The 14783-nt window shown below is 39.5% G+C and overlaps 1 protein-coding gene across 2 annotated transcripts in view; it reads right to left on the bottom strand.

The window, feature by feature from the left end:
• Positions 1–5667: 5667 nt before the first annotated feature.
• Positions 5668–14783, bottom strand: part of GPR158 (G protein-coupled receptor 158) — a 192391-nt gene continuing 183275 nt past the window's right edge. The window contains exons 9-12 of one of the 2 annotated variants that reach the window (XM_063414006.1): positions 14172–14277; positions 12092–12238; positions 10515–11337; positions 5668–10388 (exon numbers count right to left, since the gene is read on the bottom strand). In XM_063414006.1, the coding sequence (XP_063270076.1) occupies positions 9883–10388; positions 10515–11337; positions 12092–12238; positions 14172–14277 (1582 nt within the window). In that variant the 3' untranslated portion in view covers positions 5668–9882. Of the gene's footprint in view, positions 11338–12091; positions 12239–14171; positions 14278–14783 lie in introns of both variants that reach the window. The other variant, XM_063413999.1, reaches the window with a different exon arrangement.

Below are 14783 nucleotides of genomic sequence, written 5' to 3'. Positions count from 1 at the left end.
TAAGCACCTGGTAGGACCACCAGCTGGAAAGCAGGGAAGTGAATGGGCAGTGGCAGCTCTTGGAATGATGAATGTTTTTTTGTTCCTTAAGAGTTTTGCATCTGTGGATTGCTGACAGCAGGTTTTTGTTTCCCTGGTATGAATAAGAACCAGATCCTGACTTAACACGGGCCAGCATTCACTGGCCTAGTTTGTAGGAGGCTGTGGACTCTCCATCCCAGTCTGGCTGAAAAGGTGCTTTTGCTGTCAAAAGTTTTCTTTCCTAATATGGCTCTAATATCTCATTCCTGGTAGTGCAAAATTATTTCTGGCTATAGTCAATGTGTGGTCCTGCATGTTATTACCAACAGCCTCCCATGCCAAGAGGCCACCTGGCTTCCCACCAGGTTGTTTCTCCAAGGGGTTGTACAAGGCCATGGACTCTACTGCTGACTTTCCAGATTTGTTATTGCCATTTGTAAAGATTTGGCACAGCATCAAAACCAATAATCCAGCCTGTCAGACTGGAGTTTTCAAAGAAGTCCCTGAATTCAGAGAGAACTGGAGACTAAATTCCTTCTCTGATGGCTAAGAAAATCAGTAATTTCTGTACTAAGGATTAGTTTGTAGTTTGCCTCTCATTCAGTAACTGATAACCTCTTGGTCCCCTAGGTCTTCTTTCAGGTCATATTAAGTTACAGTAGAAAATATGTTTTCTATGTGAGGAGACAACAAATGAGCAGAGGAAAATGGGAGCTCTGCTTAAGCAGCCCCTAAAATGCTGCAGTGTTTGTTTTGTGTAAATGTATTTCCTTTTATAACCTACCTGCTTGACACTTCAAACATGCACACACTTTCAAAGGAACAATATCCAAATAATTTACTTCCAGAAAAAGGCAATTTCCTGCGAGGTAAAAGCAGGAACAGCATAAAATGGTGCATAAAACCCAAAAGTCATAAGCAGGCATGGAACTTTAATATATATATGTGGTTTCTGCATCTTCTGTTGAAATCCATCCCCACTGGGTAATTTTTATCCTTAGGAAAAATTGAGTTTGGGGCAAGATCTACAAGATGCATACTTGTTTCAGCTGAAATCCCAAGTATTTTAAATAGATGGAATATACAGAGCAGTATTTGATCAATCATCAGAAATGTACCAGTTTTCTCTAAGCTCCTTAATACTATAATAATTGGTTCTGAATGTGAAAGTAATAAATAAAATCCTCATTGTTTTGTTCTGTTTTCTCCTCCAGAGATGCCAAGGTTTTCACATTTTCATTCTCACATTTTTAACAAAATAAAAAATATGCAGTTCTATCTCATCAATTTTTGATTGTTATCTGCTTGTCTATTATATTGAATTATAATCTTGTTCCCAAGGAATTAAGAATACTATCTACATTTACAATGCAATGAATAAATGAATAATGAATATATATATATAAATGAATAAAACATCAAAGAATGTAGTTTAGCTTGTGTGTAAAAGTTCTTGCCATACATGGATGGGGTGGCAAATCCAAAAAAGCCAATCCCTACCTAGGCAATGATTGTTTGTAATATGACTTTGCAATTCTAGTTGTAATGTAGACAACAAACAGTTGCATGAAAAGGTCATGTAATGCACAATTGCAATCTACAATTCATCATAAATCCTAGAAGGAAAAATGCATCTAAATGACACCTAGAAAATAATAAATGTAGCTTTATGTTACTAACTCTTACTAACTGCAATTTTATTGGTCATGAAAACAGAATAAGTAATTAAAGTAATCAGAATAAAAAGCACACAATCTGTATTTTAAAATATTTAGCTATTTCTGAAGGAAAATTACACGAATTGTGAAACTATTCTTTCTGACTTCAAACACAAATAATTTTGTGGGGAAAATGCTGACCTTGCAATAGAGCTACTAAGACAAAAATCAAGTTAGTAACAAGTTTCTGTAAAAGAATTTTTTAAAAAATCGCAGAGATAACAGAACTGCAATAAACAAAGAGAAACTGAAACGTGGTAAACCAAAAGCATTAAAGGGAATATAAACACAAAATACATTGCATAGAGAGTAGCACTAGCCAATCTTGCTGGCTTACACAAATCCTGTGTATTTGCCAAATAAAACGTGATGTGAGAACAGAGCTGGACAAGTGGCTTCTCCAGTGCTGCTGTGATTTTCCTTTGATGATGTCTCCAAGATGACTGCTTTGGAAGCACACAGCTCTTACCCCTGCAGCTTCAGGAAAACCTCCATGACAAAGACATCATGACATGATTTATTTTTACCACTGAAGTATGTAAAATCCACCTGGCTTTTATCTGTACTACTGCAGCCAGTCTGAACTCCCTGCCAACATCATCTGTCAGGCTGTACAACCCACAGAGTTCAGAGTCAGGCAGCCTCCAGCCTGCCCAGCTTTGGCAACCCTGCAGCATCCAAACCCCCTCATGGCCACCGCTCTCGTCACCTCTACGGGGCAGCAGGGGAAAGGGCTGCAGGGAACCACCAACATGAGTGTTTGCCAATTTGGTAGATCAGCCCAAAACAGGTTTTTAAGTCTACTCTATGATTCAGCATCATTAAATAAGGGCACAGCAGGTGAACTGTAAAGAGAAGAGCAAGAGGTCACACATGTGGGCATGACAACCCACGCTGTGGAGGGACCAGAGGCGTCTGCATTTGCTCTTCCTCTGAACATCTCTCCAACAGCCAAGAAGCAGAGGCAGAGGCAAGCCCTAACTTCACACACATTTTATACCCATAGATCTGAAAGACACCCAGTGGTTTGCATTTCATTAAAAGACTTCCATTAAGCAGGCTTAGCAATTTTCCCTTTTAATTGCTTCTAAAAGCAGCTACTCATCTACTGGAAAACTTTGCACTCTGCAGCTACAAGGCTGCAGGAATGATTCTGTGCCTTCTACATAAGATATGTATTTCTACATTGTATAGAAGATCATAAATACACATTTCAAAAATATATATGGCTATTTTGGGTACAATGTAGGGTTTTTTTCATGTTTGATACAATGAAAAATTTAACCTAATTCATATATCTAGAAATCTAAAATCCAGTAATTACATGGTAAAATATCCAAGGTTTGATTTGTTTGTACACTTTCAGTGACAAAACCAGCTATCTCATAAATAAATGGAAAGAAAAAAAAAGAAAAAACATCTGCATAAATGGAGAGACAATGTTTAATCTTCCAGGTGTTAAAAGAACTAGAAGAATGAATATTGCAACATGGTGGCAGCCTGCCAACCCAGTGAATGATCACTGTCTTTTACTAAGTTTCAAGCATTGCTAAAGTTAATTTCTGAGTTGAGGAAAATGCTCCTTCAGAACTAGAAAAAGTTGGTTTCAACCTGTCAGGAATCCTATTTTATTGTAAAAAAAGCACATTCAGCTTGAAATAACTTCTCTGCAGACAGGCAGGCAGACCTGTAACCCTGAATGGAATCAACTGCCTTTTTGAAAAAATGCATTCACAAACCCCCCAAAATTTAGAATTTCTTTAATGGTTCCTTCAGAATTCAATCCAGTACTGATTTTTAAAAAAATCTTCATATTGTTAAAGAAAAAGATTACAATTTTTCTAATGTTTCTTTCAAATGTGCATCAGCTCAAGTACTCACTAAACACAGGCAGGAAACTTCTTCCCAACCAGCTCTAAACAAAATTATTCCCCTCATCTCCTTGTTACCACGGTAACTCTGGGCTGTGAGGTCAGAGGAAAAGCCAAATGCCTTTCTATTTCAGCAGCTGGTGTTTGTGAGGAGGGTTTGCCCAGAGTTATGTGTGATATTAATGAATCTGTGTCCTGTGTTCCTGGGCAGGAGCTGGAGCTGCCTGGTATCTGCAGGCTTTCAGAGGATGGTGTAAGATTAAGCAGTAAATTCTAGCAGCAGACACACTTTGTGGGATGATAGGATCGTTCAGGAGGTCTCCAACCCAACCTGCTCCCCAAAGCTACAAGATCAGGGCTTTATCCAAGAAAAGCTCCAAGGATGGGAACGGCACAATCTCTGAGAAACCTCCACTGTTTGGCTTCTCCTGGTGAAAATGTTTTCTGACTATTCACTCTGAGCCTCTCTTGTTTGAGAGGCTGTGTCTCTTCCTCTCACTGTGCACCACTGTGCAGAGCCAATGTGTCTGCTCCATCCCCTGCCCTGGGTGCCAGGATGACAGTGGGACACTCCCACCCCAGCCTCTCATGGCTCTGCAGGTGCAGCCACAGTTTCCTCCCGTGAAACACAACAGGACAAGCAAAAAGGTGTGTGAAAATACATGTCTGGATGATTTCCACAGCCATAAAACCATGGAAATACCTTCCTTACTTCTTAAAACCAGTGAACACTTTAGAAGCGGGGCTCAAAAGGCACCCACCACTTGAGAGTGCAAAGCTGCCCTCAGTTTGAGCTGAGTGCCCTGAAGTGGTTCAGTGAAAAATCTCCAGGCCTTATTTTTGATATCTGGACTTCCTGCTTTCAAAGGACTTGCATACAGTCCATTTAAAGGACGTAGGTAATTCCCTTCCCTTCTTTCCACCTCGTGTGTCCATTACATCTGACACCAGGAGTCAGACTGGTTACCCAAATGCAGCTTCCCAACCCAGGAGACACTGGGAGAGGTCCATGTGAACACACACATGCAGGAACCCACAAGGACTCGTACATCAATAATCAGTCACTAAAAACCACCAGGATGACAACTGAAAATAAACTAAGTGAGCCTAAAATATCTGTATTTATGCAGACATAAGAATATACAGAGGTTGTGCTGGATGAAATGTTCATGTAGCACCCTATTGAGCAGTGGGTGATGAAGGTGAGAGAACTGGGTGATTATGCAAAGAGAATTATACTGCTTATCAGCCATCTAGAGGTTAGGGACTTAGGAGTTTTCTATCCACCATGTTCAGGGATCTTGATGGATTTGTCTTCCATGACCTCTCCAATCTGTAATATGCACAGTGGTCTGTTAAAATGAGCTCCACAATTTATTTATGACACATGCAGAAGAAAACTTCATTTATTTTAAGCTGCTGCCTGATGGCCACCCTGGGTGTTCTGTAGTTCCTGCACAACAAAATCCAGCAAATTCCAGACTCCTAATTACCTTTGAATCATTCAACATTTGTTATAGGTCTCATCCCTCTCTCTGAGTCATCTCTCTCCCAAGGTAAACAAGTTGCACTTACACAGATGCCATTCTCTGTCTCTCATCCTTTTTGTTCCCATTCTTTGTATCTTTCCTATACCTGCTAGATGCATATTTGAGATGAGGAATTCAGGAATGTGCACACATAGTACAGATGAGCTACAGGATTTTACAATGACATAGTAAAATGTGGTCTATGTATTTCCTCTTGTTTTCTAACATTGTGGTTACCACTAAATTCAAAGAATATAGAATGAACTCTACAATTTTGACCTCAAAACTGCAATCATTGAAAAAACAGAGCTATTTCCCTAAAATGAAATCGTGAACATAGTACATTCCTGTTCTGATGAAAATATAAGGAAAATCCAGAACACGATAATGGCATGATCTGATCATCGAAGCTGTAAAGTTAGTTACTTTACAAGTTTGACAGGAAACCTGTTCAGTTTGGATCAGTAACAACTTCAGAAAAATCACAACACAAGAGCCTGCAGACAGATTTAATATAAATGTGCTTTATTGCAGAGAAGTTACATTATTTACATGCTGCAACACATTACAACATAAATCTATCAAGTATTTCATGGTGGATGCTGTTGGTTGCCAGATAACATTGTCATAAGAACCACATTATAAAGTGAAGAGACTTACAGCTTTATATACTCTACAACTTGGAGTAGCTAAAATTTTAAAAGTCAAAGGCAGTGTTTGCTCAGGCCTGCCTGTTGTCATATGCATGCAAAAGCCTAAGGAGAGCAAATATAAACGTCTTGTCTGGTTTCAGGTCTATGATGCCACCAAAGCTGATGATAGGTGTGCACTGATTTATATTTTAAAGCGCATAATCTTGCATAAATTATACAAGTCTAATAAGATTGGTATAAATCTAATTATTTATAAACCATGGCTTAGAAATAAAGGAGATATGCAGCTTGCACATGCATTTAGAAGGACAACCTAGCAAATGTTTGTGACCTTCATTTTTATTGTCTTTTCTCTTAACAGATCTGCTAGAAAACATCTTTATAACACCTTTACTCTAGAGTTGCACTTCTCTTGGCTGAACAATGACAACGAAATTCCAGAAAAAGACATCTAAGCAATCTAGTCAATATATGCTGGTGGAGAAAAATCTATGAAATACAAAACTTTATTTATGTCTAACTTAGTATGTCTTCATTAAGCAGTGCTTCTAGCAGCATCATAGTGTAATAGGATAGTTAAGTGAAGTTTGGCCCCTCATTTTCTTAAATGTGAAATAATTTGAGTCCCAATTGAATCTGTAGCCCAAAGATCACTTGTTTAATAAATTGGGGAAAGCTTTTTTGTTTTCTCAAGGAAAGTTTTCCAATTGTGTCAGTCTTAGGGGATGTGACTATAATGAGCCTAAAGAACCACAACAGACAGTTTTTAAGAAGTGAGGGAAAGGGTCAGGATGAAAGAAATCTAAACCAAACGAGAACATACAAGCCAATGCCTTCCCTGGTTAACCAGCCATCACTTTTTGCTTGCTGTGCAGCTGGGCTGTCTCACACCAGCCAAGGAGAGGGCTTTGTTCCTGTGTTTCCAATGTAGTTATCTTTCAAAACAGAAAGAAAGGGAAAAGAAACCGAGGCAGTACAGATATATAGCAGTGGCACAGACACAGTCATGCACGAAGGGCTTGATCCTGCCAGGAATGCAAGGGGCAGGGGCACTGTGCAGACACTCTGCCGATGTGGGTCCCTCATCCCTGGTGCACAACACACCCCGACACGGCTCCTGGGGAGCAGGGCACGGGCAGGGGGGCCTTGCTCAGCTCCCAGGTAAAGGATGGAGGGCCAGATGAGCCAGGGCACGAGGGCCTGCTCCTTGCAAACATCTGTCTCCAAGTGGCAGTGAGTACATACAAATATCTCCCTTCAGGATACCTCCGTGGATGCCCACTTCCAACCTCACAGTCGGGCTCCCATAAATGAGCCAGGGCAGCCTTCCATAAGCTGTCACCCCATCCCAACCCCAAAAACCCCTGCTGAGATTGCAGAACTTCCCTTCAAGGTTAGGAGAGGTGTGAGATGGTCACCATTTCAGCAGGTTTAAAATTGTCTATTTCTTTGCACACAGGGACAGTGTGCTCCTGGAGGTCTTCCAGAAAGCTCTTTTTCTAGGATAGACTTCTTCCAATGGAAATACAGGGTTATTTTCTCTCAGAAAAGCTGATCAAGTCCCACTGAAGCTGACAAGTTACAGACAAATCCCATATCTGGGTGTCTGGGACTGGGAAGGGAGGATCTGAGCACACCAGGTCTAATCTCAACTGTTTTCCACACTAAGGACAGAGCTGGATTTGGGCTGCACGTAGGATGCCAGTGGCACTGCGTGTGCAAAGAGGGTGCACTGATGCCCGAAGCACCCATTTGCCTAACTCCCTTTTGTGGGTGGAACAGGGATTCTGGACTGAAGGGTCCCAGTCAGATCTCCTAGACCTCTATTATGCCCTACAAAAGAGGGGTGGGAGAGTCAGACAAGCCCAGCATAGTAAAGACCTAAGTGAGCACATCCCCATGGTGGAACTGAGCACTAGCCTGGACAACCAGGTTGGCTGGGGCAGTTCAGTTCACTTAATCTGGAGCTAATGAGCAGAATTTCTAAGTCAAGTAACACGTTTAGACAGCACCAAGACCTGAGTCAACTTGTCCTCAGCTGGCTCAGGTGTTGGTACATTCCAGGTTTGGGCTTTGCAGTGGCAGTAGGAAAAGCAGATCCATCTTGATGTGTCAGTCTAGACATGCCCATAGACTCCTCTCCTTTCTAAAGGACAGAAAAAGTTCTCCTCATGCCCAGGTTAAGTCCCTCTGCTCATTGCATTTTATCTTAAGCCACTTTTTCTATGATGCCACAAAAATCAGTTTATACTACATATGTGTATGTGCATGTGTGCATTAGATATGACATTTATATATATATATTAAACATATATAAATATCTATTTTTATATATATTATATATATATTAAACAACACATTCTATTCAATCATCCACATTTCATGTTCTTCCACCGAATCCCATCACTTCTCTCAAATTGCACAAGTTCTTTAGGACTGAGCTGTCTTTGTTTTGGAGTACACTATGTATAGCCAATTCCTGTGAACAGCACTTTGCTGGTGCTGCATTGAGATAGCTGGGGCTGTTTCATTACTGCTGATGCTCCTCAGAACTGCTCAACACGTCCTCAGGCCCTGATGGTGAACTGTCACTAAGACTCATAGTTGTGAATGGGCCACCTATGAATTAAGCTCATAAGCACAATGAGGACTGTAGCTATTGCTGAAAAGCAGCACTGTATCAAACACTAACTTTTACCATAAATGTACATATAAATTTTAAAAAAGTCAAAGTATTTTGGAGAGTTGGAGAGAGATACCATCATTTCTGTTCCCAGTATCGCTTACATTTGCATATATGGGGGAAGAGTAATATTTTGGAATTCTCTCCTCACTCCAACAGCAAATTTTTTGAGGTTTGCCAACAGGGATAAACAGTATATTGTTGTTCATAAATAAAATATCTCCCAGGGCTGTCTGGTTTTAGTAAAACAGGTAGTCATTTCTGGGGTATATTCATTGTCATTCTTGCTTGTCTTTTTTAACAGGAAGGTTCAGTATGAAATACTGAACAAGATCATCACCATCGCTGTTTAAAGTAAGATTCCTCATCTCCTAGATGATATTTTCCAATTAGTAACAAAAAACCCAGATAAGTTGTCCTAGGACTTACCAGTATATGCAGCTAAGACGACTGAATTTCCACTATTAACAAAGTCTATGAGCATTAACAGGGAAGTGCATAACTTACTGCATATAAAACCCCTGAATAATACAGTATGAAATTATAAATATAAATAACACAGAGTAAAGAAAAAAAACCCCACTATATAAATCACAGGAAAGAAAAAAAAATAATCTCCAAAGCCCAAAAGAATTTCCCAATATGAATTACGGCTTCCATGGCCAGTGAAAGATTACTATATATAAACAAAAGGTCTACAGCAGGTATTTTAACTTGCAATTAGAAGACAGTATCTGCAGATTGCATAAATATGTTGTTGTGTCACATAATATCAAAGTTATTTGCAAAAATTATACAATCTGGAATGCTTTAATATGAGACACAACAATGTACTTAAACACACAGTAATAAGAAAATGAAAGCAATAATTTTATAAAATATTTTTGGGATGCATTTAGTTAGCAGTGCTATTTAGATTAAATATGTAAAGTGAAAAGTCGTCACTTCAATAAGCTGCTCGCTGATACCCCTTTTTGCCATCAGGACATTTTCTGTGTCCCACTTCTGCTGGATCTTTAAAGTCCCAAGGGCAAGTTACAGCCAGTTACAGCATCCAGAAATAATTTAGTTAACATCTACACTGTGCGTTTGTAATCATCTTATTATTTTTTCTTTGAAAAGAGAATTGATTTCACAAAGGCAGATTTCTTTCATTGACACAGTAAAATCCTTGGAGCAGGGACCATATTCTGGGCACTGCTAATCACATTGTTGGCACTCAACATGTAAATAATAACAACAACAATGATAATTTACTTTGCTGAACTCCTACTCATTGATAGTGCTGATTCCCTTAATTTAAGTGATGCTCCTTAGGAATTTTCAGATCCTTTTGGCCTAAGTCCCCTTTGTCTTTCCTGTTGTCTGTCTTCTCAATGTTGCTACTCTCCTCAGTCTGAAAGCCTCTTATTTTCGAGGTGCTGCTGTTTTATTTGCACTTATAGCAGAGGTGTTCAATAAAGCTACACTTCTTTCTGCATTTGGTAAATCTGCTGTATCATACTCCCAAGGGCAGACTTCAGCTCGAGATGCTAAAGGTTGCTGCAGGTAACTGCTTGGCTTATGGGAGTTAGATGAAAGCACATTTCCCTCAGAAGAGGCAATTTTTTTCTGTTCAGCCAATTTATTGAGGTTTTCCTTTTCTGCTGTTTTCTGGGGCAGCTCCTCCCGCTCCCCAGCACGGGTATTAGGTGTATACCTATTAACATTCTCACACTTCAGCCCAGGAGAGACCTGGGACTTGGAATTTGACTGATTTTTCTCATTTTCAAAGATCTGCTGCTCTTGTGTCTCCTGAGTGGCTGCTTCCACTTTGTCTGAGATCTTTTGATTTGATTGTTGGTACCCCTCAGATGTCTTCAGCTTATGATGAGTCTTCCCCTTTGGCTGGGAAGGGTGGTTTTTCTCTGGCTCTGAGGAAGCAATAGACACATGTTTTTGAGCTTTAGAGTCAAAAGGCACAGGACCAGGAATTTGGTCATATATCTCCCAAGGACAAACTTCTCCTATGTTGAAATTGTCCTTGTGCAGAGACTTACCTGGGCCTGTGTCTGGGTTTGCAGGTGTTTGACTAACCCTTTGCTGTTTAATAATTCCAGATTTATGGGCTTTCTTTGTTTCCTCAGACTGGGTAGAGTTTTTCCGGTGGGAATCCTTATGTTCCCCTTTATCAGAGGCTGACTGCTTTTTGCTGGCCTCTTTACCCTTCTGCTGAGATTTTTGAGATTTAGTGCTTTCTTCTAGGCTTTGTGTTTTACCCGTTAGTCCCAGAGTCTTTTCCTTGGCACTAGCAATAACACTGAGGGATTTTTGTAACACAGAGGTTCTTGGATGCAGAGGCTTCTTATCAGCACTTAAATTATGCGCACTTACTGATTTGCACACCAAAGGAACCGATTCAGTGGAGACAGCTTCAACTTTTTCAGGAGCATTTTTGGTTAATTTGTTACCATTCAAGGAGTCTAGAAGCGTTTTCTCAGCAGCTATAACTTCTGCACTTTCTGTAGTTAAGCCATTTGGTTCTTCTGTTTGATCCCTAACATGATCGTAAGTGCTGTGGGACTTTTTTAAGGAAAAGACTCTGTTTTTCAAAGTCTCTTCTTTAGGCTTTGCAGAACTTGCAGAATCTGGTGTGTTTTTCTTCAGTGTGGCCAAGTTCTTCACAACACTGTGCTCCAACAGGTCCTTTTCATCCCTGGAGCACTGCCTGGTGACTGTCTCTGGGATTTCTGTAATACGCCGCATTATCGAGCGCCCCAAGCCCTTTTTCGAGCACCTTTTTTTCTGGAGATGTGGATTATTAGCAATCATCTTTTTCCTTTTATAGATTTCAAGCTGAGCGTATAGTTTCTTCAATTCATCCTGCAACGCAAAGTGAATGGCAAAACTAGTATTTACACAGTGAATACAGTGAAACAAGCAGCCCGATGAATGCAAGACCAACTGCTCTAAAAAGGGCATTAAACTCATTTCACCTTTTTCAAATTCTTGAATATTCCATTTCTGCATCAACTTGAATCCCATTTTTTCCACAAGTTCAACCCTTGTGCACAAACATGTTACTTTCCACAGCAAGCACACTTCACATTCATTTATGCTGTTTCAGATTTCACTGCTGTTTCAGTGCTGTAGTGTTCAGCTTTCCTGCTGAACTCCATAGCTGTTTCTTGTTCTCAGAACATATGGCTTTTAATCACGTAAATAAGAATAAAGTAGTTTTCTCCATTGATCAATTTTTAAAAATGTTATCTTTATAGTTATGTATGCTTATGTATATGTGACATACAAATGACTAATTAAACTGAAACCAAAAGCTGTTTGCACTTCAAGATAATTCAAAGAATCTACATAAACTGAGTACCAGCTCTTGCTGAGGATGATTCCTCCTCCTTAGCCACCACTATGACTTTTACTACAACTAGTAATGCAGCATCTCTTCACACTAGTAAATAGTTCCCTTGAGAGTTTACATGCCCAGATACCACAATCATAAAAGATCTAAGCTGGCATTTTTAAGCTGATATCTGCAAAGAGAAACAATTGCATGCAAGTTGGAGTTTTCTTGTAGGAAAAAGTGTCCCTGAAAAGGAATGCTATTTAAATGAGTTATATGTACCCGAATATCTTCAGGATCCAAGCTATGTTCACTCCATGCTGAGTTGATACTGCTGTTCAGATAGGATCCAGACCGACCCATATCAAGCTCATCTTCGTAAGCTTCCGTAGCTATATCATCTCTTGGGTTATTGCTTGAATGTGAAAACTGAAAGTATTCACAAAACATACGTTGCCATGAGTACAAAAGTCTACTTCAACATCAGCTTATAATAATTTTTATGGTACAATGACCCTTCTATAGATTTGATGGGATTCTCAAACTCAAAACATTACTGTAAGCTTTATTGGCTTAAGTAGTGTCCTGTAGAGTCTCAGTATTATATGGAAGGAACTCTTATTAATGATGGCTTAACTTGATAAATCTTAGACATTTTCATAAGGAAAAAAAAATCTACTTATTTTGATACTTGTTTGAAACTCCTTAAATGGCATTTCAATTAAGCTGGCATAAAAATAGACTTTGAGACATTATTTCCAATTAGGCTGCTAAAACAGTAAGACACTATTTTATACAACATACATCTTAATAATCCTGCAGAAAGCAGTTCTCCTATTTTAGATCCTAACCTTAAAAAGGAATGGGTGGATAAGGTGGAAAAAACCAACCAACCAACCAACAAAAAAAAAAAAAAAAAAAAAAAAAAAAAAAAAAAAAAAGAGGAAAAAAAATAAAAGAAAGAAACGAATGAAAAAGTAGTCAACTTTTTTCTTCTATGTTTCACCAAATCCTTGAATCAGGAGTTGAAGTGAGGTTGTCATTATTGTTTTGTTCATATTGATTCACTCATCTGAAGTTACTATTGTCCACATAGCCATCTGTCTTCAGGACTTCATGAATAGAACTAAACCTTGTGAATTTTAATTCTCTGAATTCTTTGGTGTGTTGGATAAAAAGTCTGTGCAATGTAACACAGATAATAAGCTAAAAATGAAAACAGTGATCAGTTGCTATGAGTCAGCTTCAGAAAGGGCAACAAATTTTCTAGGCTAGTTTAGAAAGATACCTCTAAAGATATGTAATAAAGTACATGAATATAAAATAGAAAATACAAGATTATTGCTAAAGACCAGAAAAGTAATTTAAAATAAAACAAGGTTATGGAGTATTAAAGTTGCACCAATGAGTCCCTTGTTATGACTGTTCAATGTACATATACTTGACAGTTATCAGCGTACCCTGTTCTGACACACAGGAAAAAGGCAGGAGCAGCAGCTTCATTAAACTGAAAATTCTATCTACCTGAAGTGCTTAATGCTCTTTCTTCATATGCAGCTTTCACCTTTACTGCTATTTTGACTCGTGTTTGATTAATATGATTCGTCATTTCAAAACCCATTAGAAAGCCATTCCTTTTGCTGGGGTGCTGTCCTGAGAAGGAAGTTCCCCTCCATTCCTGGGGACTTGCTGGGGACAGGAGGAGCCCCCTGCAGATCTCCTGTCCCCAGTGAGACGCTGGAGCTTCACCCCTGGTGCCCCAGGGGAGGTGTCAGGGCTGCAGCTCTGGGCTCTCTGTGCCTTTCCTGACTCCTGCCATCAGCCTCTGCCTGTATCCCACACACACCAGAACCCAGCACCGCTCCTTGTCATGGCCATGTCTCCTTCCAGAATGCAGCATCTGTCTGTGCCAGGCTCTGCCATCCAAAGGGTTCCCTTTCTCAGTCTGTAACTGCCTGGTTTAAATCCCTGCCTCCCTATCTCGTGGCCAGTCCAGCCTCCTGATTCCAGAGTTTCTATGCCCTGGCCTAAATTCTCTGATCTCAGCTAACTTTGGCAGCAGCACGGTCACATAAATACCTAAAAACAAAAGCACACTTAGGCAGGATTCTTTCCTTCTTGTATCAGTCACATCAACATTTTAAGTACTTTAAATTCCTGGAATTTTGAAAGCTGAAAGAAAGAAACTTTGAAAATGTATACTTTTTAAAATAAAATCAATACAGCTTTCAAGGTAAAATAGCCAAATTTTACATCCCTCTTTTCTATCAGTTGCTGCTGGATTTACATAGAACTGCTTCTGCCTGACAACATTTATCTTCCTCAGTCTTGGTAAAAGAAAAGAGACAGCAGACTCAAATACCTTAGGGATCAGAAGTAGCCCAACAGTGACTGTCACAGTCAAATGTGTGTGTGCAAAGAACAGCATCAGCATCCAGTCCGACTGAAGTCTTGAAGCAAGAATGAATCTGAAAATAGAATTCAGGGTTGCAATTCACTGCATTTCTCCAGTGTATTAGATTTAATATCTTTAGTATTCCTTAGGTTTCTTTTACTGAATGGCCAAACAAAACAACTAGTTTTGCTCCGTACTGCTTTCATATGGACTAAAAGTTACATCCACATGCTTTCCTTATATGCTAAAATTTCAAAACAACTCTGAAAAAAATCAACAACCCAAAACATAAAAAGAGTCAACAGACCTTAAATTATACTCCTTATTCCATCTTTCTCACTCTATTGAGCTGTCTTTTTTGTTTTGTGTATATTGTCACAGTTTCTTTGGCCTGAGTTATGGCAGCTTGCATACATTGATGAGCTGAAGGGATGGTTTTAGGTTAAGCACATGTACTATGATGAATTGCAGTGCACCTCATAAACACAGGATGTCCACAGATCACAGCTACCAAGTACAGCTGATAAGCCATCCAGGGGAGAACTGAACTGAAATGCTTTTTAGCAGGGAGCAGAGAAA

Source organism: Prinia subflava, chromosome 1 (genome assembly GCF_021018805.1).
Source record: "Prinia subflava isolate CZ2003 ecotype Zambia chromosome 1, Cam_Psub_1.2, whole genome shotgun sequence".
Lineage (NCBI taxonomy): Eukaryota > Metazoa > Chordata > Aves > Passeriformes > Cisticolidae > Prinia > Prinia subflava.
Note: the sequence above shows the minus strand (reverse complement) of the source record. Positions and strands in the feature narration are given on the sequence as shown.